The sequence below is a fragment of the Musa acuminata genome, chromosome BXJ3-1 (genome assembly GCF_036884655.1).
Source record: "Musa acuminata AAA Group cultivar baxijiao chromosome BXJ3-1, Cavendish_Baxijiao_AAA, whole genome shotgun sequence".
Classification (NCBI taxonomy): Eukaryota; Viridiplantae; Streptophyta; class Magnoliopsida; order Zingiberales; family Musaceae; genus Musa; species Musa acuminata.
Genome location: NC_088349.1, coordinates 5640834 through 5662825, shown reverse-complemented (window position 1 = coordinate 5662825; position 21992 = coordinate 5640834). Strand labels below are relative to the sequence as shown.

Genomic DNA, 21992 nt, shown 5'->3' with positions numbered 1-21992 from the left:
AAGTCGGGTGGAAGGGCATTACTTGCCATGTCAGCTTCCACGATAGCTATTAGATGACGACTCGTGATTGGTATTGGAATATTCTCTATTATAATTAAGAGACTTAACAAACCAAGAAACAGTTAAAAAAACTCTTAATACTTATCATGCTTAATCTATGCAGTTGAAAAACTGTAAAACTTGGAGCTAACCAACAAACAGTTGAAAACCAGTTAAACAGTAATGGTATTGCAAATGAAGAACCGGTTATCGTTAGATAAACTATGCAGAATTTAATGCTTAAATGAAGAACATTTTTTTCATTTACGAATCACAAACATCTGGAACATATTATTCAAGCAACATCGAGCAAACACTTCCCGGACAGGATAAGAAAAACACTTTCAGATTGCTAGCTATCTCTCGGATCATATGTGATTGCAGTCTATTAATCTCTGGGATACAAAGGCGGCTTGACATATAACCATGGCTACATTTTGGTTATAGCAATCGACTAATTTCCCAAGCATACATCCTTGACAGCTCCTATGTGATTCCAGTCTACCCTCTCAATGTGTCGGGCTTTGGTCAAACTAAACTAAAAGACGTCATACTTCCACCACTGTGGCAGATCTTTTATGGGGCGTACAACAAGCCGGTAGGAGCGTTGTTGATCCATATTTTCTTTTCAGCTGCAGCCCCGGCCACCACTCATCCCTTCCATGACTCGAACTTCAACTAGGTACATGGGCAAAACCAAGCACTTGGAAATTACAAGATTAGTGCCAAACCACTATTAATTAGCACCTTGGCCTCCCGGTGTGGACGAGAAACTCCCCGCCCCGTGCGTCATTATTATTCACTACTGATATTTGCTTTAGCCATGATTAGTGCTGTTCAAACGCTACGCTGCGTGTCGACTTGGCATTCCAGCAGGTACATGCATGCATCGAATGCATTGCATGCATGAACTGTAAAATTGATTGGGCAAATTCCAGATTTAAGCCTTTCCTGGTCGTTCAGCAATGAGCGTTAGTTGATTGTGTACTTCGATTCAGATGTCTATAACCGGATCTGAACTATCGTGATGTTTAGTGTTCAATCAAACAGGTTCGATGTGAGTGGGGCTCAAGAATGTGACTGTGGGATCCTGCATTTATGGTTTTCCTTTCTCTTTTACTTTTGATTACTCTGTTATTAGTAGCAATGTTTCAGTCTTCTGTTGACACTCCATCAGGATACTTGAGATTGAATATAACTGGGTTATTTGAAGCGTTTCTCACTTTGTCATATAGATTTGTGCATTTAGCATCAAGCTTGTTATACACAGACAACTAATAAAAATTTGATAATGGCAGGTTATGATTCACTATGCTTACAATTGGGTTGTTCATTTGACATGTATATTTCTTTCTGACAATCTACCTTCGTCAGTGATCGGGTGGGACTTCATGTTATCGTGGTGTTCTTCCTTTTACTTCTCTTTTCATATGGATAGATTTTATCTTTGTTTAATTAGGCATTCATGTGATTATTACACGTTGCACTGTGAAGACGTGGAAAGAAGTTTGGCTATGGGAAACTTGGGAAGGAGCCAACTGTTGAGACAAGCTTTCTGAACTGATAGGAATGTTACATATGTGTAGTTGAATTTGCTGTGTTTTTTTCTTTCAGCAGCTGAAAAGAAACTTTGTTTTACTGATTGCTTAGCTTATGACTTTGGGTTTGTGCCAACGATGATTTTTCAGGGAGAGAGAAGCAGACGAACAAGCAGAACGAGAACGATTACGACGTCAATGGCTACATGAGCAAGAATTCATTAAAAGTATTCAGAAACTTATACTGCCATGTAGTTTCTGCTCATGTAGTCACTAGTTAGTGATCATGTAGTCAGGGGGCTGGGGGAGCGCGGCGCCGCAGTCATCTCCTCCTCCCCTCGTCGGCCGTCGGATGGTTGACTTAAAGAGTGGGAGGGGGAGGGAGAGTGAGCAGGCGGTTTGTGACGGCGAGTGCGGGGCTTCTTGGTGCCCCAGCTAGGCATGCCGGCGAGGAGGGATAAGTTGCTGCGGGAATCGTTGGAGAGGTCACACAGAATGGCAGCCACCTTGAGTTCCTCGTCGGTCGGTGGCTCATTCGGCTGTGACATCTCCTGCAGTCGGCGGAGGCTGGAGGAGATGGGAACTGCAAGCCGGAGAAAAGCTCTGGTGGGACTTTATAGAGTTGCTTCCTATGGTGGGACTTAAATAGAGTTTGGCAGTTCCTCGTCAACGTGACGTAATGCCATTCATATATGAACGCAATGGCAGTTTCACTTGTAAATCGTGGCAGCTGCTTGACTTTTAATACCATTCCCGTCCAGTTTTACTTGTAAATCGTGGCAGCTGCTTGACTTTTAATACCATTCCCGTCCAGTTTTAGTGGATTGGAAAATTTAGTGCCTTCCCAAAAAGTTTGTCCGGATGTTGCATGATGTCATCGTGAGATCAATTGACTCGTGTGTCATGCAAAGTGATTGTCCGGAATAAGATTCCTCGGATACTAAAATATGTCTCGAGAAGTTATTTCCAACTTGGTACATGGGCAAAACCAAGCACTTGAAAATTACAAGATTAGTGCCAAACCACTATTAATTAGCACCATGGCCTCCTGCTGTGGACGAGGAACTCCCCGTCCCGTGCGTCATGATTATTCACTACCAATATTTGCTTTAGTTGTGCACGAGCGACCCTAAATTTCGAAACTATTACTGATTTCTGGGAAGGAAAAAAAAGATCCAGTGACGAGAACAAGCGGGCAAAGAAGCCAGCAAGCTTATTTGTGGTGAGGACCAAGGTTCGACAACAATTGCAAGAGGTACAGTAGAACGCGAGAGGAGTTAAAGACTAGTGGATTTACGACCTAGGAACATTTTCCTAAGACATTTATAATAGTCCCTTCTGGTGTTATTGTCGTTTTTATCTTTTCGCTTTATTGTCTTTGTTGTGTTGCCAAAATTATCCTTTGGACTAGCTCTAACACGTTTCTTTCTAATATTATTATTATTATTATAAATATAATGAAAACTATACAATCCTAAAATTAAAATATACTAGTGTATCAAATAAGACGACAGAATTTTCCCTGTACATCATATTTTTGACATCCTTATAAAAATCTATAACATTTAACCGAAAAAAAATCAAAAATATAACATGTCCAAAATTATTCTATACGAAATGTTCGTAGATCGTCGTTCATATATACACCGATATAAGCTTATACATACTCACACTCTATTTGTCTAAGTATAAGAGTATAAAAAATTTAATATAATTAATTATTAAAACTTACAGGATAACTAAGTAGTGGCTTAGGCTTTAATTATATCGATATTAATTATATCGATATTAATTATTAAAATTTATGTCTTTAAAGATATAAATAAGTTACAAGACTCATGGCTTAGGCTTGATGCCATAGCCTTTATAATGTCACATTTTCATTTACATTATTACTATCACATTTTTATTTACGTTATTACTATCGATATAATTACAACAGAAAATAAATAATCTTAAAAGTAAATCATACAAATTACTAAACAAAATAACAAGTTTCTCCTGTACATAATGATTTTGAATCCCCACCCGCATTAAGACTAATGTCGAGGGAGATTTTTTGACCTAGTCTTTCTTATGTTCAAGTTAGTGATCGAGATTTTTCAGAGCGAGTATAAGTTTTTCTTAGAAAGAGAGTTCTCTAGCATTGTGCTAAGAGGGTTTTTATACCAAGTCCAGGGGAGGTAGTCCCTACCCGGGTTTTTCCGACTCATATGGCTTAGGCATTTTGCATAATGCCACAATCGTAATGGATATCTCTTTGCACGGGTTAGGTTTTTCGACCTACACACCTCGAGCACATTTTGTTTTACCTCCACCATAATAAGTTTTTTTTCACTTGAGTTAAGTTTTCCTAACTCACACATATCGGGCATATTTCGCCCTACACCTCCATCGTAGCGAGTTTCCTTTTATGCAGGTCAGGTTTTCCTGACTCACATGTCTCAAGCATATTTTGTCATGTGCTCCCGTCGTAACGGATATCTCTTTGCATGGATCAGATTTTCTCGACTCACACACCTCGAGCACACTTTGCCTTGCCCCTGCCATAGTGGGTTTCTCTTCGTGTGAGTTAAGTTTTTCGGACTCACACACCTCAGACACATTTCATCCTACACCCCTATCGTAGTAGGTTTCTCTTTGTGCAAGTCGAGTTTTTCCGACTCACACACCTCAAGCACAATTTCCCTGTGCCTCTACCGTAGTAGATTTCTTTCCACACGGGTCGAGTTTTCCCAACTCACATGCCTTGTGCATAATTTGCTTTATGCCCGTATCATAGTGGGTTTTGAGTCCTTCATCCATCATGGCATATTTCGAGTCTTCCTTCCGTCGTGGCAAATCTCGTGTACTTCCATCCATTATGATAAATCTTAGACCCTTCATCTACCATGGGGGATCTCAAGTCCTTTATTCGTCTTGGTAGATCTCAAGTCCTCCTTTCATCATAGTAGATCTCAAGTCTACCATCTTTCATGGTGGATTTTAAGTCATCCATCCGCCATGGTAGATCTCGAGTCCTCCCTCCTCAATGGCGGATCTTGGGTCTATTGTTTGTCATGGTGGATTTCGAGCTCTTCTTCGGTGGATTTTGGATCTTTTTTCAATCGGTGTCCCTTATAAATTATTCCGAAGGGACAATTGTCTTGATCATAAGTGGAGAGAGGTCAGAATCCTTCTTATAAATTCTCCATCCCCCTATAGGATGGAACACATTCTTCCATTCGAGCCTCCAGAGCTTCCTCAAAAGCCTTTTGCCTCATCCCCAAGGCCTCCTTAGAAGTGTTCTCTACCTTGCCCTGATTCCCTATAAGGCGGGTTGGTCTTCGAGTCCCTCATAGTCTGGCCATTAGTTCTACAACAAATTAGTCATCCATCACCCATCTTTTCTTTATCAGGTCAGAATATCTTTCCTTTCTCATACAAGTTTCTCTCGATCTTTTGGCTAGTCGATAGAGGTCCATGCTCTATATTTGGATAGTCCAAGGGTGGAGGAGGTTGCATCCTCCCTTTCAATTGAGGAGTCTCTAATGAACCTGAAGATTCTTCGGGACTTGTCTATGAAAAGTTCATATTACTACGGCTTAGTGGTGAGCACGCCACTCATGGATTACTTGCAAACTATGTATTCTATCATAATCAAGTTTGAAATGTAAGTCATCCAACTCAGTCAACATCCATTCGACCTGAGACTCGGGTCTTTTTCTTTATTTTGTGATACTCTCGAGGTGGGACTTCGTTTTTCCTTCGACTTGTTAATAGTGTATTGCCTCCAATGGTGGGGGATATTACCTTTTCAAATGGTGTCCAACACATTGTGCTACTTAATTGTATTCATTAGAGAATGCCAATGTGCCAGTATTACTCTGACTCGTACACTTTTTATTGCTTGTTTTCGATTGAATAAAGGAAGAAGTAGCTACTACCTTGCCGCTTGGGGGGATTTTAAAAACACTTCTTCCTCGTGGGTTCAGGTCGGGATTGAGAATTTAATCTCACCTGATCGGCACATTGTATATACAACATCCCTCCCTTCCTATCGGACCAGGAGGCATAACAAGTGTTTCAACTAACGAACATGCTCTCTTTCTTCGAAGCAGTCCAGGACAATGATTAGCTGATTGATACGAGTCTCAATTCGGCCTCTCAAAGTGTGACCCAAACCTTCCATCGTTTTACCTTATTTTTTTTTTTTAAACTTTTGCAACCTCGTGATTTTAATCTTTTATATGACTGCATTTCTTGAAAGAAAAGTGCCTGACTACTCGTTGGGCATGGCGTTTTCGGCTCATATTGCTGTTCGTGAGCCATCGATAGAAGCGTCTGGCCTATGCTAGATCCGACCAGCATGATGATGACGGAGGCCGGATCGACAGTCGTCGCCACCACCAGCGTCACCATCGCTGCAGCTGCGCGGCTGGGTCTGGATCTCCTGCGGAGGATGGGGAGGAGGGAAGCGGGCATTCGCGTCAGGAAGCGATGGCGTCCGGCGCACGGACTTCGCATCTCTTTCTGATTTGATCAAGACGCGGGCGACGGACGACACTGAGACGCGGGAGAGAATTTGACGGTTTTGGAGCGACCCACAGTAAAGCTTTCCTCTTCAATGTTAAATGCTACGCTGCGTGTGGACTTGGCATTCCATCAAGTACATGAATTCATTGCATGCATGAATTGGCATGAACTGTAAATTTGATGGGGCAAAGCACATCATGTACACGAATGCATTGCATGCATGAACCATAAAATTGATTGGGCAAATTCCAGATTTAAGCCTTTCCTGGTAGTTCAGCGATGAGCGTTAGTTGATTGTTTACTTCGATTCAGATGTCTATAACAGGATCTGAACTATCCCCCAATTCTTATCAACGAAACTAAGTTGCTTATTGATGGCTAGTCACTCATGTATCAAATGGGTAATTAGTCGAGCACGAACCCGATTAGTGACTCGAGTTCGGTCTCTAACCGTCCACCGATCCTTCCGCTCCACTTCGAGCTGCCACTCGATCGCCCGCCTATATAAGCAGACCGCCACCAGTTCTTACTGTCTTTCTCTCTGCCGCTCTCTCTCAAACATGCCCTATCCAGATAAATAAAGGGCGGGAAACCCTCCTCCTCCGTCTAACTCCATCGCATTCTTGCTCTTCGCCGCTCTCCCTCCACTCGAAGGTAAGGCCCTGCTCCAATCTATCCGTTCCCAACCGGTCGATCCCCTGCTGTAACTTGGATTCTTGATCGATTGAATCGCTTTGATCCCGTTGCGATTCCTCCGGATGCAGGTTTTGCCGATCTACCATGGGGCTTCACCTTCGATGCCACCATGTTCCTTCCGAGGCTGTGCCTCCGACCTCGTCGTGGTTGCCAACCCCGCCATCATCCAGATGGCGATCCAGGCCACCATCGACTCGATCTTGCTTAGCCCAATCCAGGTTCGTTTCTCCTCCTCCCCTCCCCCCTCGTCATTTCGTTTGGACTCGATATCAGTCGTCAGATCTCGGTTTCACGGTTGTTCAACGTAGATCTAGGTTTATTCTGGCGATTAGCCTTATGCTTGCCTAGTTCTTGCAATATGGTTTGGAAACCTGGTGGGATGAACGTGGGCTGTAGCCTAAAATGAATAGGTTGGGCTGGATTTCATTGTGGACCGCCCATCGCTATGGCTCCTTGAACCTCTCACTGCAAGCCGCGTATAATGCAAAAACTAGATTTTCGTTGATCAACTTTTTGATGCACAGAAAGAAAAATATTCAAATTAGGTTCAGATTACAACAAAAAATTAGTCGGACTTGAATTTTTCTAAATACCAATCATTATCATTACTGAATAGCAATGATAGTGAATTTATTATTATTTTTCAGTTGTTATATTAATCCAATCCATTCAAATTGAATTTAAATTATGTACTTAGATTAAGTTGAGTACGTTTTTGGTTTGATTTGAGATGGTATCGAATCACATTTGAATTCGGTGCATAGTCCATTTCGAACCAGTAATGTATGAGGTGCACGTGATGTGTTTAGGGACAAAACCTCGGTTCTCTTTAAACATCCCGTCGCACATAAATGGACGGCCAGCTTTAGGTCGTCACGAAGGGCAGTTAAGAAGGGAAGGAGATCCCACCCGAAATTAAGAATACTATTCCTCCAAGACAGTTTTCTCCGAGGAAGCGAGAAACGGGTCCGTCAGCCCGGTGGGACCCACGCGGTGAGGAACGGGTCCGGACGCGGGGTGGATAAGCATTGATTCCCCACGCGATTGAGGCTTACCCGCCGGAAGGCCCGCCTGCCTTGGCAAGAATTTAGTCTCGGGCCCACTGGTGGCCCAGACGATGAGCTGCATGTGGGAATGCAGCAAACGCCGATTAGGTAAGCGTATGCATTTTATATCTTACAAATAAAAAAAGAAAAAAAAGATTTAAAAATTCCCTTGTCTAGGAGATGATCATAAAAATGTGGTGCTTGAGATTGATGGATTGGATTATACGGGTCCATAAAGCATTTATCAGGAAAAAAAAAAGTAGAGATGCGAATGATATCTGTTTTCTTTTCTGGAAAATAAAATTATAGTTCTTTATTATTTCCTGGGAAAAATGCTCTTCCTTGAGCATGTGACCCATTTGGTCGTTTACTGCCCAAAAATCAGCCAATTGCTTGTCCATTCTCATTGGACCAAGAAGACCTTTATTCGCGAGTTGTTCTACAGATGGTGCTATCAAGATATCGCCAAATGTGGATGGGCCAAAAGCTACACCCTGCTACCAAAGAGACTGCCAATTTCTGACGAATGAGTCTATATATATGCTATAAAATAGTACGACTTTAAAAGCGCGAACTGGTATATTGCTTGCCAATTCTCAGTCAGCCATGATGACTTGTGTTGAACTTTTTTTCCCTCTGTGTTTCTTCTGTTTTTTTCTTAAATGATTTTATTTAGATACCAAAGCTAGATAGTTCTATCAAGATATTGCCATATGCAAATGAGTCGGGCTACATGCGTACAACATAGTGTACCACATGTTTATCCACGATGTCAGATCCATCCGTCACGTGATGACTACGGATGAAGTGGAGCTCATCGAGTTGACAAACCTTCATATATTAGATCGTTCTTGATCATTTCCATGATGACTACGGATGTTAGTGGGGCCCTTCGAGTCTTCTAATCGAGTTGACAAACCATTATATATTAGATCGTTCTTGATCATTTCCATGATGACCAGGGATGTTAGTGGGCCCCTGAGTCTTCTAATCCTAACCAACCTCGTAGCTACGAAACTGGACGCCAATTAATAAAAAACCATTTATTATTGTCGATAGAAGAACAATAATGTGTCTGTGCAACAAACGATCGTTACAAGTTGGTATTTATTTTACCCTCTGGCTGAGAGGATAATTAATTCTCTCTTTTTATTTGTTTTTTGAACTAATTAAGCATGGATTCGTGAACGAAACTCTTACTATATCCTTTTACTGGTGGTGATTTTTTTTTTCCTGATGATATTTTTAATGGACCTCATATTGCGACCAACAAATCATGTAGATGAGGTGAATAAGACAATAGAGGCGGGGAAACAAGTCTTTGCCCACTCGAAAGTATCAGCGTCTCTAGGAAAGCGACATATTTTCCGGGTTTGACGTGGCCGTATCTATGCGGTGAAGAGTAGTACATAAATGCATGCAACGGCTCATGCAGACGTAAGCCCGTCTCGGGATACGTGACGCGAGCTGATCGATGGTGTGGATCTCGGAAAGGATACACCGGTGGCGTTCGCCAGCCAATGACCGGGTTGTCTGACACTTATCTTTTGACCCTTGTGAAGCTTCCACTAATCCGTTAATCTCACCTTTCCACATCAACCATGGCTGCTCCCTGATCTCTGCCTTCCCCTATCCTGGCAATGATGCGCCCTCGCCCTGTTCGACTCCCACCGGCCTCATTAAGAGGCAGTTTGACCCAAACCAAAACCGAAGCAGGCGGCGGTGCAGATGACAACAGATATAGGAACGCAGACTGCGTGGAGAGCAAATTGAACGATGGAGGACTCCTTTAGGTGCAAAATGATGCCGCCTCCGCTCTTACGCTTCTTCTTCTTCCTTGCCCTCTTCTTGTTTGCGTGGCGAGCTGCAGCAACGGAGGGGAAGAGGACGACGTTCATGTTTCTGGTGGATACCAGTTTGAGGCCCTCCCCTTTCCCCTCCGATCGCCATTGGTACTCCTCTCTACTTCCCTCTACCTCTTCTCGTCTCCTCCACCACTACCAGTCTCTCCTGCACGGCTTCTCCGCCTCCCTCACTCCTTCCCAGGCGAGAGCCATAGGCGAGCACCGGGGAGTCGTCGCCGTCAGTCCCGACTCCCTCCTTCGCACCCACACCACTCGATCCCCCTCCTTCCTCGGCCTCGACCTTCGCGGCTCCCGCCTCTCCGCCCTGTCCCACCGTGGCTCCGCCGCCGTCATCGGATTCATCGACACCGGCATATGGCCGGAGCGACCTAGCTTCTCCGATCGCGGCCTCGGCGCGCCTCCACGCCGCTGGCGCGGGGAGTGCGAGGAGGGCCCGGGTTTCAACCGTTCCCACTGCAACCGCAAGCTGGTCGGCGCCCGATCCTTCTCCGCCGGCTACGCGGCCGCGTTCGACGTCGGCGGGCAGGACGAGCTCCGCTCGGCAAGAGACCACGACGGCCACGGAACCCACGTCGCTTCCATCGCCGCCGGGGCGTCGGTCGCTGGCGCGGGGTTCGAGGGTTTCGCCCACGGCTTGGCGCGCGGTATGGCGCCCCGGGCGAGAATCGCGGTCTACAAGGTGTGCTGGGCCGAGGGGTGCATGGTGTCCGATGTCGTAGCGGCCATCGAGAAGGCGGTGTCCGATGGCGTGGATGTCGTCTCCCTCTCGATCGGATCGTCTTCTCCGGCGCCGTTCTACCACCTCGATCCGCTCGCGGTCGCCACCTTCCGCGCCTCACTGCAAGGAGTTTTCGTCGCGGCGTCGGCGGGGAACGGCGGCCCCTCCCCGGGGAGCGTCGCGAACTCCCCGCCTTGGATCACCACCATCGGCGCCGGAACCATCGACCGATATTTCCCTGCGGTCGTCCGACTCGGCAACGGCGCGTGCGTCCGTGGTACGTCCATCTCCATGCGCCCTCGAGAACCTCGCCGTCGTCATCTCGTGCACCTATTCTCCGTGGGTAGAATCACCGCCGCCGACACGAACCTCACCTCCCAGCATATAAACGGCAGGATCGTGTTGTGGGAATCTGGCCGACGAGCGGCGAGAATCGAGACCGGCGCCGCGCTGAAACGCGCGGGGGCGGTCGGTACGGTGGTCTACCACGGGGACGTCGACCCGGAAGGCATACTCGCGGAGCCACATGTGGTGCCCACTGTCGCCGTAGGATCTCGAGGAGCGGCCATCATCGAGGCGTACATCAGAACAGCCAGGAATCCGACGGCCGTGATCTCGTCGGAGGGGACAGAGCTACTCCCTGGAGACGCGCCGGAGGTCGCGTCCTTCTCCGCCCGGGGTCCCAATCCGTCGGTCCCCTGGGTGCTGAAGCCGGACATACTGGCGCCAGGGGTGAACATCGTGGGCGCATGGACGGACGCGATCGGGCCATCGGGATGGGCCGCGGACATCCGACGGCCGTGGTTCAGCGTCATGTCGGGGACTTCCATGGCGTGCCCGCACGTGTCGGGGGTGGCGGCGCTCCTGCGCGCCGCTCGCCCGCGGTGGGGTCCGTGGGAGATCCGGTCGGCACTCATGACGACCGCGGCGGCTTCACCGCCGGTGGGCGATGAAGCCGGGGAAGGAGGACCGCCGGCGGCGGGAGCGGGCCACCTGCGCCCGGAGCGGGCAGTGGATCCAGGGCTGGTGTACGACTTGATGTACGACGACTACGTAGGGCTCCTCTGCGGGCTAAATTACACGGCCAAGTCCATCCGCATACTCACCGGGAAAGCAGCAGCTCCTTGCGAGCCTTCCGGCGACAAGGGGGTGTGGGGGTTCAACTACCCGGCCTTCGTGGCAGCGGCGGAGGAGATTGCATCGACAGGCGAACTCGTGTTCCACAGGAGGTTGAAGAGGGTCGACGGTGGTGGCCCGTGCCGCCGCTACAGGGCAGTGGTGGCGGCGCCGGCTGGTTACGCTGCGGTGGTTGAGCCGGAGCGGCTATGGTTCAGCGGCATGGATGGGGAGACGGTAGCGTTCAGGGTGGTGCTGAGTGAAGCGAGGGGGAGGGGAGGACGAGGGAGGCGGCACTGGTGGAAGGGTGGAAGCTTGACGTGGCGGGAAGAAGAGGGGAAGCACGCGGTGAGAAGTCCCATTGTCGTGTTGTTTCGCAGATACATGACGAAGGAAGAGGAAGTAGTACTCTGATGGAGTCTTCGTTATGATGCAAAATAGTAGTAGTACTAGTAGTGAAGGACATGCCCCGTCCCTGATCTACTGTTTATAATGCTGCACTTCGAAAGGTATTTCGTTTCGGGGGCAACGGGTAAGTGGCACAAGTAAAAATATAGAAGATCTGCTGGTGTTGTGGTAAATTGATTTCACACGCCGCTATGATGATAAAAAGGAAATGCAGATACCTACATCTATGCATGGGTTATATCATTGGCTCAATTATTGCTATACAATTGTGTACAGCAAATGGTGAAATATTCATCAACTTCCCGATATCAGGGATTTAGTGAATAGATTACCATGATATTTCATGGTGAAATGTCATGAAAATAATCTTTCACTGATGACTTCCCTGTTAGTTTTTGCAGCTCTAAAAATTTTCGAAGCAATGGGGTCTCTGCAAACTATTACATTGATATGGATTTATGCTGCATCTCCCAATTAGTTCACACACCACCTTCGTTTTTTATTGCAATTTTGGGCTTCACATTCACTCCTGCCAAGTTGTCTCCGTGCTTAATGATTTGTATGTCGGTGTTTGCCTTTCACAAAGACTACTTACAGCCCATTGATGCCACCTTCATGTCTATTCTTGTTGGTGATAATGAGCTAAACACGAGTGAATGAGTCATCTGGTGACAGAGTTGGACTCCGCCGAGCATTAGGCAAAAGTGATGGTGGCTGAGCGGGTCAGCCCGTTTCAACACTAGGTGGTTTTATAGCTCATTTGACATTCTACGATGTTGCTCACGTCTATTCTTAACCAAAGGATCCTTTGCGCCAAGCTTACAAAATGGATATAGAAATGGTACTGGAGTTTGACTGACAATCCCCCCTCGATGGTCAAGTCAAAGGGAACTGCTATGGCACGAGCATAGTAAGCTCGGAACAAGAGAGATTAAGTGAAAACAAAGATGAAACTTCTCCCATGCTACTCCATCTTGAGTTGTCTTCCTTCTCTTGAGATGGGTTATGAAAAGAATAGAAGATAAGAACAATTATTGAAGAAATGAAGAAATTTTATTGAAAAAATAAAAAATGCTTCAATACATTAACATGTTCCCTCTCCTATTTATACAAATTAGGAGAAAGAATTTTTCTCAACAGAATAAAAAAATTTTCTCATATAGTTGGAGAATGAGACCCTTAGCCTTTTCATATGGGCATTTTAGTATTCCGAGTTACAAAGAGAGGTTACTGTGGTAGGTAGGTATGGTTGGGGAAAAGTATTGCGTAGGATTAGAAAAGACTCGATAAATCACACGGTAATATCCCCCCACATGTCGCACCCTTTGAACCGAAAGATGCAACGACAAAGTGGATTGACAGTGGTAAAATGATGGTTAATCCTTTCAGGTAATGTGGTTTTATTATCGTATTGGTAGTAAAGTTGGACGCATCATGGATAGGTTTTATCATGATTTCAGACCCATCGATTTCACTTTAGCAAAATTTGAAGTTAGAATCGAATCAACAAGGATCAATTTTGGATTCCGAATGGTCGATTTTGGTTTTGATTCGATTGGTTCCGGTTCTGATTTGAATCGATAATTTTTTTAAAAAAAATTATAATTTAAAATTTAAAATTTTATTTTTAAATTTTGAAAAATAAATGTACATCCATAATGAGTGTAAATATGTAATAAAATAAAAAAAAAGATATAACATTATGTAAAATTATAAATATCTAATAGTTATCGATGGCAAAAGTTCTAAGAGTCAATTTTCAATCTTCGTCACACCAAACTCAGATTATAATATATATATATATATATATATATATATATATATATATATATATATATATATATATATATATATATATATATATATATATATATATTTTAATCTTTGTACTAATAATTTTTCTCCCTTAAAAATTTACTACCCACTCTAACTTAATTAATAGATACAAAAGTTTCCAAGGTACCATGTTCTCTAATATAGTTAGCACTTTAATGGTTATATAAGTTAATGATTAATTTTTTAATATCTCTAACTTTATCGCTAGGAAAGAGCTTACGACCGTTAAAAGGTTACTGAGCGTTTAACCAAAAGTGTGAGAAATATATGAGAGATTTGAAGGATATTTATAGGGTTTTTGGATATTTTTCCACCTAAAATGCTCCTAAAGTAACTATTATTTGATTAATGGAGGGGGCAAATCTATTGTTTTTATATTTTTTAAATTATAAAATGACTAAAATACCTATGAATATAGCCATTTATATGGCTGTCTGAGGGGCTAACTACTCCATCTATAACTAGGCAAACAACTTAGTGATAAGCGCTTTCTTTTATAAAAAATCATCGAACGATTAATTCTAGTTCTTGAACTATCGATTTTAGAATTGATAATTCTGATTTTTTAACATAGGAATCCGAATCAAACTACTACTCATCAGTTCCGATTTGATTTGGAACTGGCAAATCATCAGGCTAGTTGAGTTTCGATCTGGTTTGAATCGAACCGTGGTCAGGCTACATGGAGGTAATGAGTTCGACCTCGTCGAGACATAATAGCATATCTCGACTTCTCAATTGAAGTACTGATTTAGCATGAGAAAAAAAGGTGGATAATTCTTAAATAATCCACACATTAGAGAATTGATAAAGTGTTAGATGATGTGGTCGACACCATGACATCATATGGTTGACACCATGGCGCTAGGTGACCAACACCTTAGCACCATATGGTTGTTACATGATCAATATCTCACCACTATGCGATTAGCATCATATGGCAAAGTGGGTCGAATATTACCATACCTCATACCCCAGATTTTATATGATTTTATAGGGATCGACATAATTGGAATTATACTTGTTTGTGCTAATAAAGTTAAAAATGAGCTCATAGCTCGGATAATCAAAATCCAACTTAACATATTGGTGCTAAAAGGTGGGTCTTCACTTGTCTTAAGAAAATCATGTGGTCTCAAATGAATTAGGAGGATCCAAATCTATCAAATCTTGCGCTCTCAAATTCACTGTTTAGACTCTCTTAGACATGAGCATTCTCAACCTCGCTATTGGGTTGACCATAGACTACATTCCAAATGCCAGAACCCAACCCTTTGACCCAATCGCACTGCACTCCATAGGTCAAGAAATGTGGGGACAAGTGAAAGGCATGATGAAGTGGTCAACGCCTTACGCTAAGTGATCGACATCTCGATATCAAGTAGCTAACATCTTAGTTATAGGTGAACGATATCTTAGTGTTAGGTGTTTGACACTTTGACACTAGACGACCACCATGTGGTTGATAACTCACAATCATGCATTCAATACCATGTGGCACAGCGGGCCGAATGTTGCTATGTTACGAATTGGATGCACCATGAGCGAAACTAAGTCTGAGAAACACACACCATGATTTTTATGATCAACATCTACTGCAGATGTAATGACACTTAAAGCTCATTATAAAAGAATTTCCTAGGTTCATTCACTACACACAATCTTTTATCCCAAAAAACTAGTCGAATCGTTTGAATCATTTATTAATTAAGCAGTAAAGGGGCATCATCATCGAAAACATTTCAATGTAATTTTATAGGATCGGCATGCCTAGAGTTGAACTTGTTTGGTATTAGTGAAGTTTAACTTAGGATTAATTCGAAAGAATAATCTCAATTGGCTCTGAATTAGCTCCGAACTCAAATTATCAAATCTGACTAAACATGAAAAAATGTTAAAAAAAATTATTTGTGTATAGGAGATTGCATGTATGTAAGAGATGATGATAAGCATAAGCTAAAGGCTAGTCACATTACTAAGACCGCAAACACTTGGGGTGACGCGGATGAGCCAATCGTCCTCCTCGAACGCATGTGGATGAATTTGACCCTTACGAACAAGAGGAAGAAGATGAACACGGGAAAAATTTCCATGCGCCTCCGATGAATGGACGAAGGAATTAGTCTCTCATTGGTAAGATCGAAAAAAGTGAAATGACATAGTTGACCTATATAACTCATCAAGTCAACTTTTTTTAAATTGTATTGATGTTCCACTCCAACTCAAATTCCAGAATGTTAGAAAATTCTAAATTTTCTAGCAGCTAAAATTTGGTCAGATCATTAACTGAGACTTCAAAAAATATATATATATATTAGTTCACAAAGCATGTCTTTCTCCTCCGAATTCTGCTATGACTTATCATAATGACCGCAGCAGACAGCCAGCATATGGTTTACTTTAAAGTAGTCTGGTTTTCTGGCTTCAAGTCTAACTTTGTCGGACTTGGGGTGTAGCTTACAAGAGTGAGTGAAAATAAACACCACTAGTTAGATCCAGGCTTTCGGACCTATTCAAACTGCAAGCAGAAGTCATCAATAAACTAATAGCACCAGAGGACTCGAAATAACAATGGCTCAAACCATGGCTTTCCTTTAGGTTGGTTTTGATGTTGTTTATGGTCATGACAGAGCAATGCTCTGTATGTATTGCATGGCTGGATTAGAGTTATTGTGTTAAGTCATGAATTTGAATCATAGGACCTGAAATTTAATTATTTTAAATATATATTTTTAAATTGTATTATATATAGTTTTAAATTATTTAATATATTTTATAATATTTTTTATTTAGTGATTTAGTGACACAGGGTCGATTCTTGGTTCGGTTCTGATAACTATGATTGAATCCCCTTAGTTGGATGCCTAATTAATGTTTGTGTGATGTTTTATCTCTAATTAGCTTGAATCATATAGTTTTCTATCGCATGATGTCCTTTGATACCATGAAAAATATTTAGAATTAGATATAGATAATAAATAATCTTAAAAACTGAAGTCATTAGAGAACGATCTGATCCATATTAAACTCTAATTGCTAACATCGAGGATAAGACAAGAACAGGGGCGGCCACGTCGGACTGCTCATGAGATGGACGACCGACGTGCGACAACCCATGCACGTACCAGCTCCAATGGTGGAGCTTCTTCCGGAAAAGCCCACACCCACCACACTCACACAGTCCCTTTCTCGACTCTTCACTCTCACTCACCACAAGCGGCCTCAATTCCAACCCTCTTCTCATATTATATATACACGTATCATCTACCTTCGTAGATCCCGGAGTCTTATATCTCCTTCCTCGTTCTCCCTCGGCGAACACCATGAGCGAGAGCTAGAAGAGCATGTTCATGTTGGTCTGAGATCTCCAGCATCGATTCCTCTTTCCTGGTTGGGTTCAAAGTGTGGGATCCGCCATGATCACCGGGAAGGACATTTACGACGTGCTGGCGGCGGTGGTGCCGCTGTACGTGGCGATGATCCTCGCCTACGGCTCGGTGCGGTGGTGGAAGATCTTCACCCCCAACCAGTGCTCCGGGATCAACCGCTTCGTCGCGGTGTTCGCCGTCCCACTCCTCTCCTTCCACTTCATCTCCACCAACAACATCTACGCCATGAACTTCCACTTCATCGCCGCCGACTCGCTGCAGAAGGTGGTCATCCTAGTGGCGCTGTTCCTGTGGCACAACCTCTCCCGACGCGGCAGCCTCGACTGGAGCATCACCCTCTTCTCCCTCTCCACTCTCCCCAACACCCTGGTGATGGGCATCCCCCTCCTCCGGGCCATGTACGGCGACTTCTCCGGCAACCTCATGGTTCAGATCGTGGTGATGCAGAGCGTCATCTGGTACACCCTCATGCTCTTCCTCTTCGAGTACCGCGGCGCCAAGGCCCTCATCTCGGAGCAGTTCCCCGCCGACATCACCGCCTCCATCACCTCCTTCCGCGTCGACTCCGACGTCATCTCCCTCAACGGCAGGGAGCCGCTGCAGGCCGACGCGGAGGTCGGGCAGGACGGGAAGGTCCACGTGGTCGTCAGGAAGTCGAGCTCCTCCATCGCACGATCCATGGCGTCCTCCTACAACAAGTCTCACGGACTCAACTCCATGACTTCCATGACGCCGAGGGCCTCCAATCTCACTGGCGTCGAGATATACTCCCTGCAGTCGTCGAGGGACCCGACGCCGAGGGCGTCCAGCTTCAACCAGACTGACTTCTACGCCATGTTCTCGAGCAAGGTCACCAGCCCGAGGGCAGCCGGGTGCAACGTCGAGGACGACGGCGGGGTCAAGCCGGGAAAGCACAGAGGGAGCGGGAGCAAGAGCAGCGAGTTCATGAACGGGGGGCTATACACCACCTCGTCTTCCTCCTCCTACCCAGCTCCCAACCCCATGCTCTCTGGCCTGTCTAGCGGGGCCAAGGAGGGCGCCGCCGCCGCGGCCAATGGCAACAAGGAGCTCCACATGTTCGTGTGGAGCTCCAGTGCTTCCCCGGGCTCGGAGGCCAACCTAAGGAACATAGTGAACCGAGCTGCCTCCACAGAATTCGGGATCGTGGATCCTCCCAAGGCCGCCGCCCACTTCCAAGAAAACCCTACTCCCAAAGGTAGTAGTTCTTTTTCATTTGCCTGCTGCTTGTTAAGCAGGAAAGATGAGATAACCATGAGGTCTTTGGATGAAACGTAGGCGTGCATGCAACCAGCGGCAACGCCAGCCCGACAAAGAAGGCGGGAGCAGCGGCAAGCGGGGAGTTGGACATGGAAGACGGCCGGAAAAGCCACGGTGGGAAGTTCCCGACAAACACGTCACCGTACGTGACGCAGAAGAAGGGGGTGGACGCCGGCGGCGCACCGGGCCTGGTGGAGAGCAGCCACCGGATGCCGCCAGCCAGCGTGATGACCCGACTCATAGTCATCATGGTTTGGAGGAAGCTCATCCGGAACCCTAACACCTACTCCAGCCTCATCGGCCTCATCTGGTCCCTCGTATCCTTCAGGTGCTCAACATACGCCACCTCAATACGACTAATTTTGACTGAAATCTGATTACGCAAGGATTGATAGTTCAAAATCTTATCTTATAAACATAAACACACCTTAATATTGACATACCATTCGATAAGAACTTAGACTATTGATAGCAAGAGACCTTTTGAGTCATTGGTGTAGACATGTTGATAACTAGTTCCTCATATTTCTCATGGTCAAAAACCCTAACCTAGCTAGTCCTTGAAGCAACTTAATAAAGCCGTCGATGCATTCTCGTGGTGGTCCTTTTTATTCTTCATGGTCTGTAGGGGCTTTCTTTTCAGTGTAAGATGGTAGTAGTTCGAGTCAGACTAAGGTTTTGTTGCAATGACACTGATGCTGTGGTACATCTCTAGGTGGAACATCGAGATGCCTACGATAATAAAAGGTTCGATATCAATACTATCTGATGCAGGACTGGGAATGGCCATGTTCAGTTTAGGTACGTTCTCTGTCTTCTCCGGTGACTGCTAGATTAATCAGATGATGATGGCACAACCCATGGCTTACACGTTCGTATACTATTTGGCCAACAAAAAATGAAGGTCTTTTCATGGCACTCCAACCAAAGATCATTTCATGTGGGAAGTCGGTGGCTGCTTTCTCCATGGCGGTCAGGTTCTTGACAGGCCCAGCAGTGATCGCAGCGACGTCCATCGCCATTGGAGTCCGTGGAGTTCTGCTGCATGTGGCCATTGTCCAGGTAACTATTCTTGTTAACCTCCAACCCTACACCCCATTCAAGTCATTCCTTCATATGACGAGACTTATATACGAATATTACTGATTGCAGGCAGCTCTACCCCAAGGAATTGTCCCATTTGTGTTCGCCAAGGAGTACAATTGCCACCCTGACATACTTAGCACTGCGTACGCAACCTTCCTTATCTCTGAACTCCTAATGGAAAGTGATGGCATTGTGTGTGTGAGAATGATGATTCTTTGTTCCATGCACGCAGGGTTATCTTTGGCATGCTCATCGCCCTACCCATCACAATCCTCTACTACGTTCTCCTGGGAGTGTAGGATGCTGCAACTTTGAAGAGGGCGAAGGAGAAGAAGGAATAGGAGATAACATGACGCTCTGCATTTTTCCTTAGACTAGATTTGTTTATTTCTTAGGATGCGAATTGTCCACCCTAAGGAAAGGACTTAGTGCTCATATATATATTTTATCTTGCATGGTGAATGGTGCATGTGAGTTCACTGCGTATAAAATTGATTTCTATCTGCCGTTGCTGAAACATCATTCAGATTCAAAGATGCATGTGCATGAGCAACATGACTGTAAGGGTAGAATACCGGAAGAAGGGGGGGTGGGAATCTTATTCCATGTGAATTTAGTTGGTGAAGGCTTTGGGGGGATTCAGTGAATGCACTGTTCTGACTTAGACTGTGACTTGGACTGCAACCCTAGAAAACTATGTTTTGTCTTGTCGGTTTTTGAGGGGGGGCGAACGTGAGTAGTAGCTGGACTTTGAAGGTCGCGTTCCTGGGTTGCATGTCAAAGAATCAAAGTCTCTCTCTCTCTCTCTCTCTCTCTCTCTCTCTCGGAAGAGTAGGGAGGGTGCATATGCAACTTGTCAAGACTCAGTTCTAATTTTATGGTTGACACTGTTTGGTACGGCTTGAGTTATCTTGTCAAGGGAAGACATGGTAAAAAAGGAACAGAAACATGTAGGTGAGATGTCGCGTAGGAGCTTCAAATGGGCAATACTCTAAGACCAGTTAAATCTCTACATCTTAACCTGACAGATCCATGGACGATTCAGATGCGACTACAAAAGGAGATTATAATTCTTCAAAATAGATTGAATCTACAATCTTACTCTTTTATCACTATCGTTGTATCTAAAGGCCTTAAATCAGTAGATGCCAGATGAGACATGATCTGTTGATCCATGTACCTAACGCTTCCTCTCGTATGGGTTGACATAGTAACCCAAAACCAATATGAATAACTTGAATCGATTGAGAATATATATTTTCATTTCTTTAAATGTGCGTTGCGCTGAAGAAGATTTGCACATTAGATCGCCTCGAGTGGAATGGTAATATCTGTATTTAAATCCCTATCTAAACAATAACCGATGAGATTTAGCCAGAATGGAACCATTTCTATATATAATCCTATACTATGACAAACTCGAAGAGCTAAATTACATATGAAGTCCCTGGATGAACTCCACCTTTTGTCTCCGGTGAAGCTTTTTCTTTATGTATCTAACTCCACCACCCACCAATCTCTCGTCTCTTTTCTTCCCAAAGAGGATCACAGTGCAGGTATCTACTGCAGTAGGTGAAGATAAAAACAAACATGGTGTACTACGCACAGAATAATGTGGCAGCTAGGGTTTCACAGAGCTCAGACAAACCCCTTCTATGTGTCAGCTGTAAGGAAGAACTGCATGGTGGAAGGCCGACACCACGCTGTTGCAAGCTGACATGACTCCCTCTGTCTCTCGCTCTCTCAGATCTAGCAAGCGTCGCCCTACCACTTAGTCTGCACGATACACTGCGTGCCTGCAGCAATAATGGACCTGCTTCAGCACATAGAGCTTTGCCTGCTGCAGCATCCAACAATTAAATGCTCTCTCTCTCTCTCTCTCTCTCTCTCTCGCCTTGAAATGCTGCAGCCTCTTTAACTCTTTCCAACTTCCAAGGTTCTGACTTGCCAACACCACCATATATAAACATACATGTAGAGGTGGGCATTGTGTGGAGCAGGAGCTACGCAACGCTGGTGTCTGCTGTTGACTTTGTCAGGGAGGGAGGGATGGTGGGTTGGGTTTTACTTTTGAGAAGTCGATTGAGATCAAGAGATTCTTATTGTCAATTCCAACACGTAAGATCATATTGTTTTTTGTGTACATATTGGGGTTGATGCTGGTTCGCGAACAACATGCATGCACTCATGGTGGTGTCTAACCCATAACTAGTGACAGTTGATCTTTCCTATGTTGGGGGTTCGCCTGCATAGCAATCATTATTAGATCCCGATCGGACAAGCCTGGGATCATTGCTTCATTGATTGTATTGATATAAATTATATATATATAAAGATAATTTTTTTTTTAAAAAAAACTAATTTTAGATAACACTTAAAAATTTTCAACAAACATTTTGTTTTTCGAAATGATCATTCAATCATCGTCGATCATCGACCTTTGCCCAATTCATGATCGTGCC

At 44.6% G+C, this 21992-nt stretch overlaps 2 protein-coding genes across 2 annotated transcripts; both read left to right on the top strand.

Annotated features, from left to right (window-relative positions):
- The first annotated feature begins 9610 nt into the window (after positions 1-9610).
- On the top strand, positions 9611-11947 carry LOC135628345 (subtilisin-like protease SBT1.5). The gene has a single exon (XM_065134966.1). The coding sequence runs from the start codon at positions 9611-9613 to the stop codon at positions 11945-11947; it is 2337 nt and encodes a 778-aa protein (XP_064991038.1).
- Positions 11948-17045: 5098 nt separating this feature from the next.
- LOC103984716 (auxin efflux carrier component 2) lies at positions 17046-19992 on the top strand. Its single transcript, XM_009402276.3, has 6 exons — positions 17046-18382; positions 18463-18772; positions 19160-19245; positions 19349-19506; positions 19597-19673; positions 19763-19992. Exons 1-6 carry the CDS (start codon positions 17194-17196, stop codon positions 19827-19829), a joined length of 1887 nt encoding a protein of 628 aa, XP_009400551.2. The 5' UTR covers positions 17046-17193; the 3' UTR covers positions 19830-19992.
- Positions 19993-21992: the final 2000 nt, after the last annotated feature.

What these genes read in the sequence shown, in the direction of transcription:
- LOC135628345 (XM_065134966.1), top strand. Translation starts at nt 9,611, where the DNA reads ATGGAGGACTCCTTTAGGTGCAAAATGATGCCGCCTCCGCTCTTACGC.
- LOC103984716 (XM_009402276.3), top strand. Translation starts at nt 17,194, where the DNA reads ATGATCACCGGGAAGGACATTTACGACGTGCTGGCGGCGGTGGTGCCG. An exon ending in AGAAAACCCTACTCCCAAAG is followed by an intron (nt 18,383 to 18,462) that starts GTAGTAGTTCTT and finishes GATGAAACGTAG; the next exon opens with GCGTGCATGCAACCAGCGGC. An exon ending in TGGTCCCTCGTATCCTTCAG is followed by an intron (nt 18,773 to 19,159) that starts GTGCTCAACATA and finishes GTACATCTCTAG; the next exon opens with GTGGAACATCGAGATGCCTA.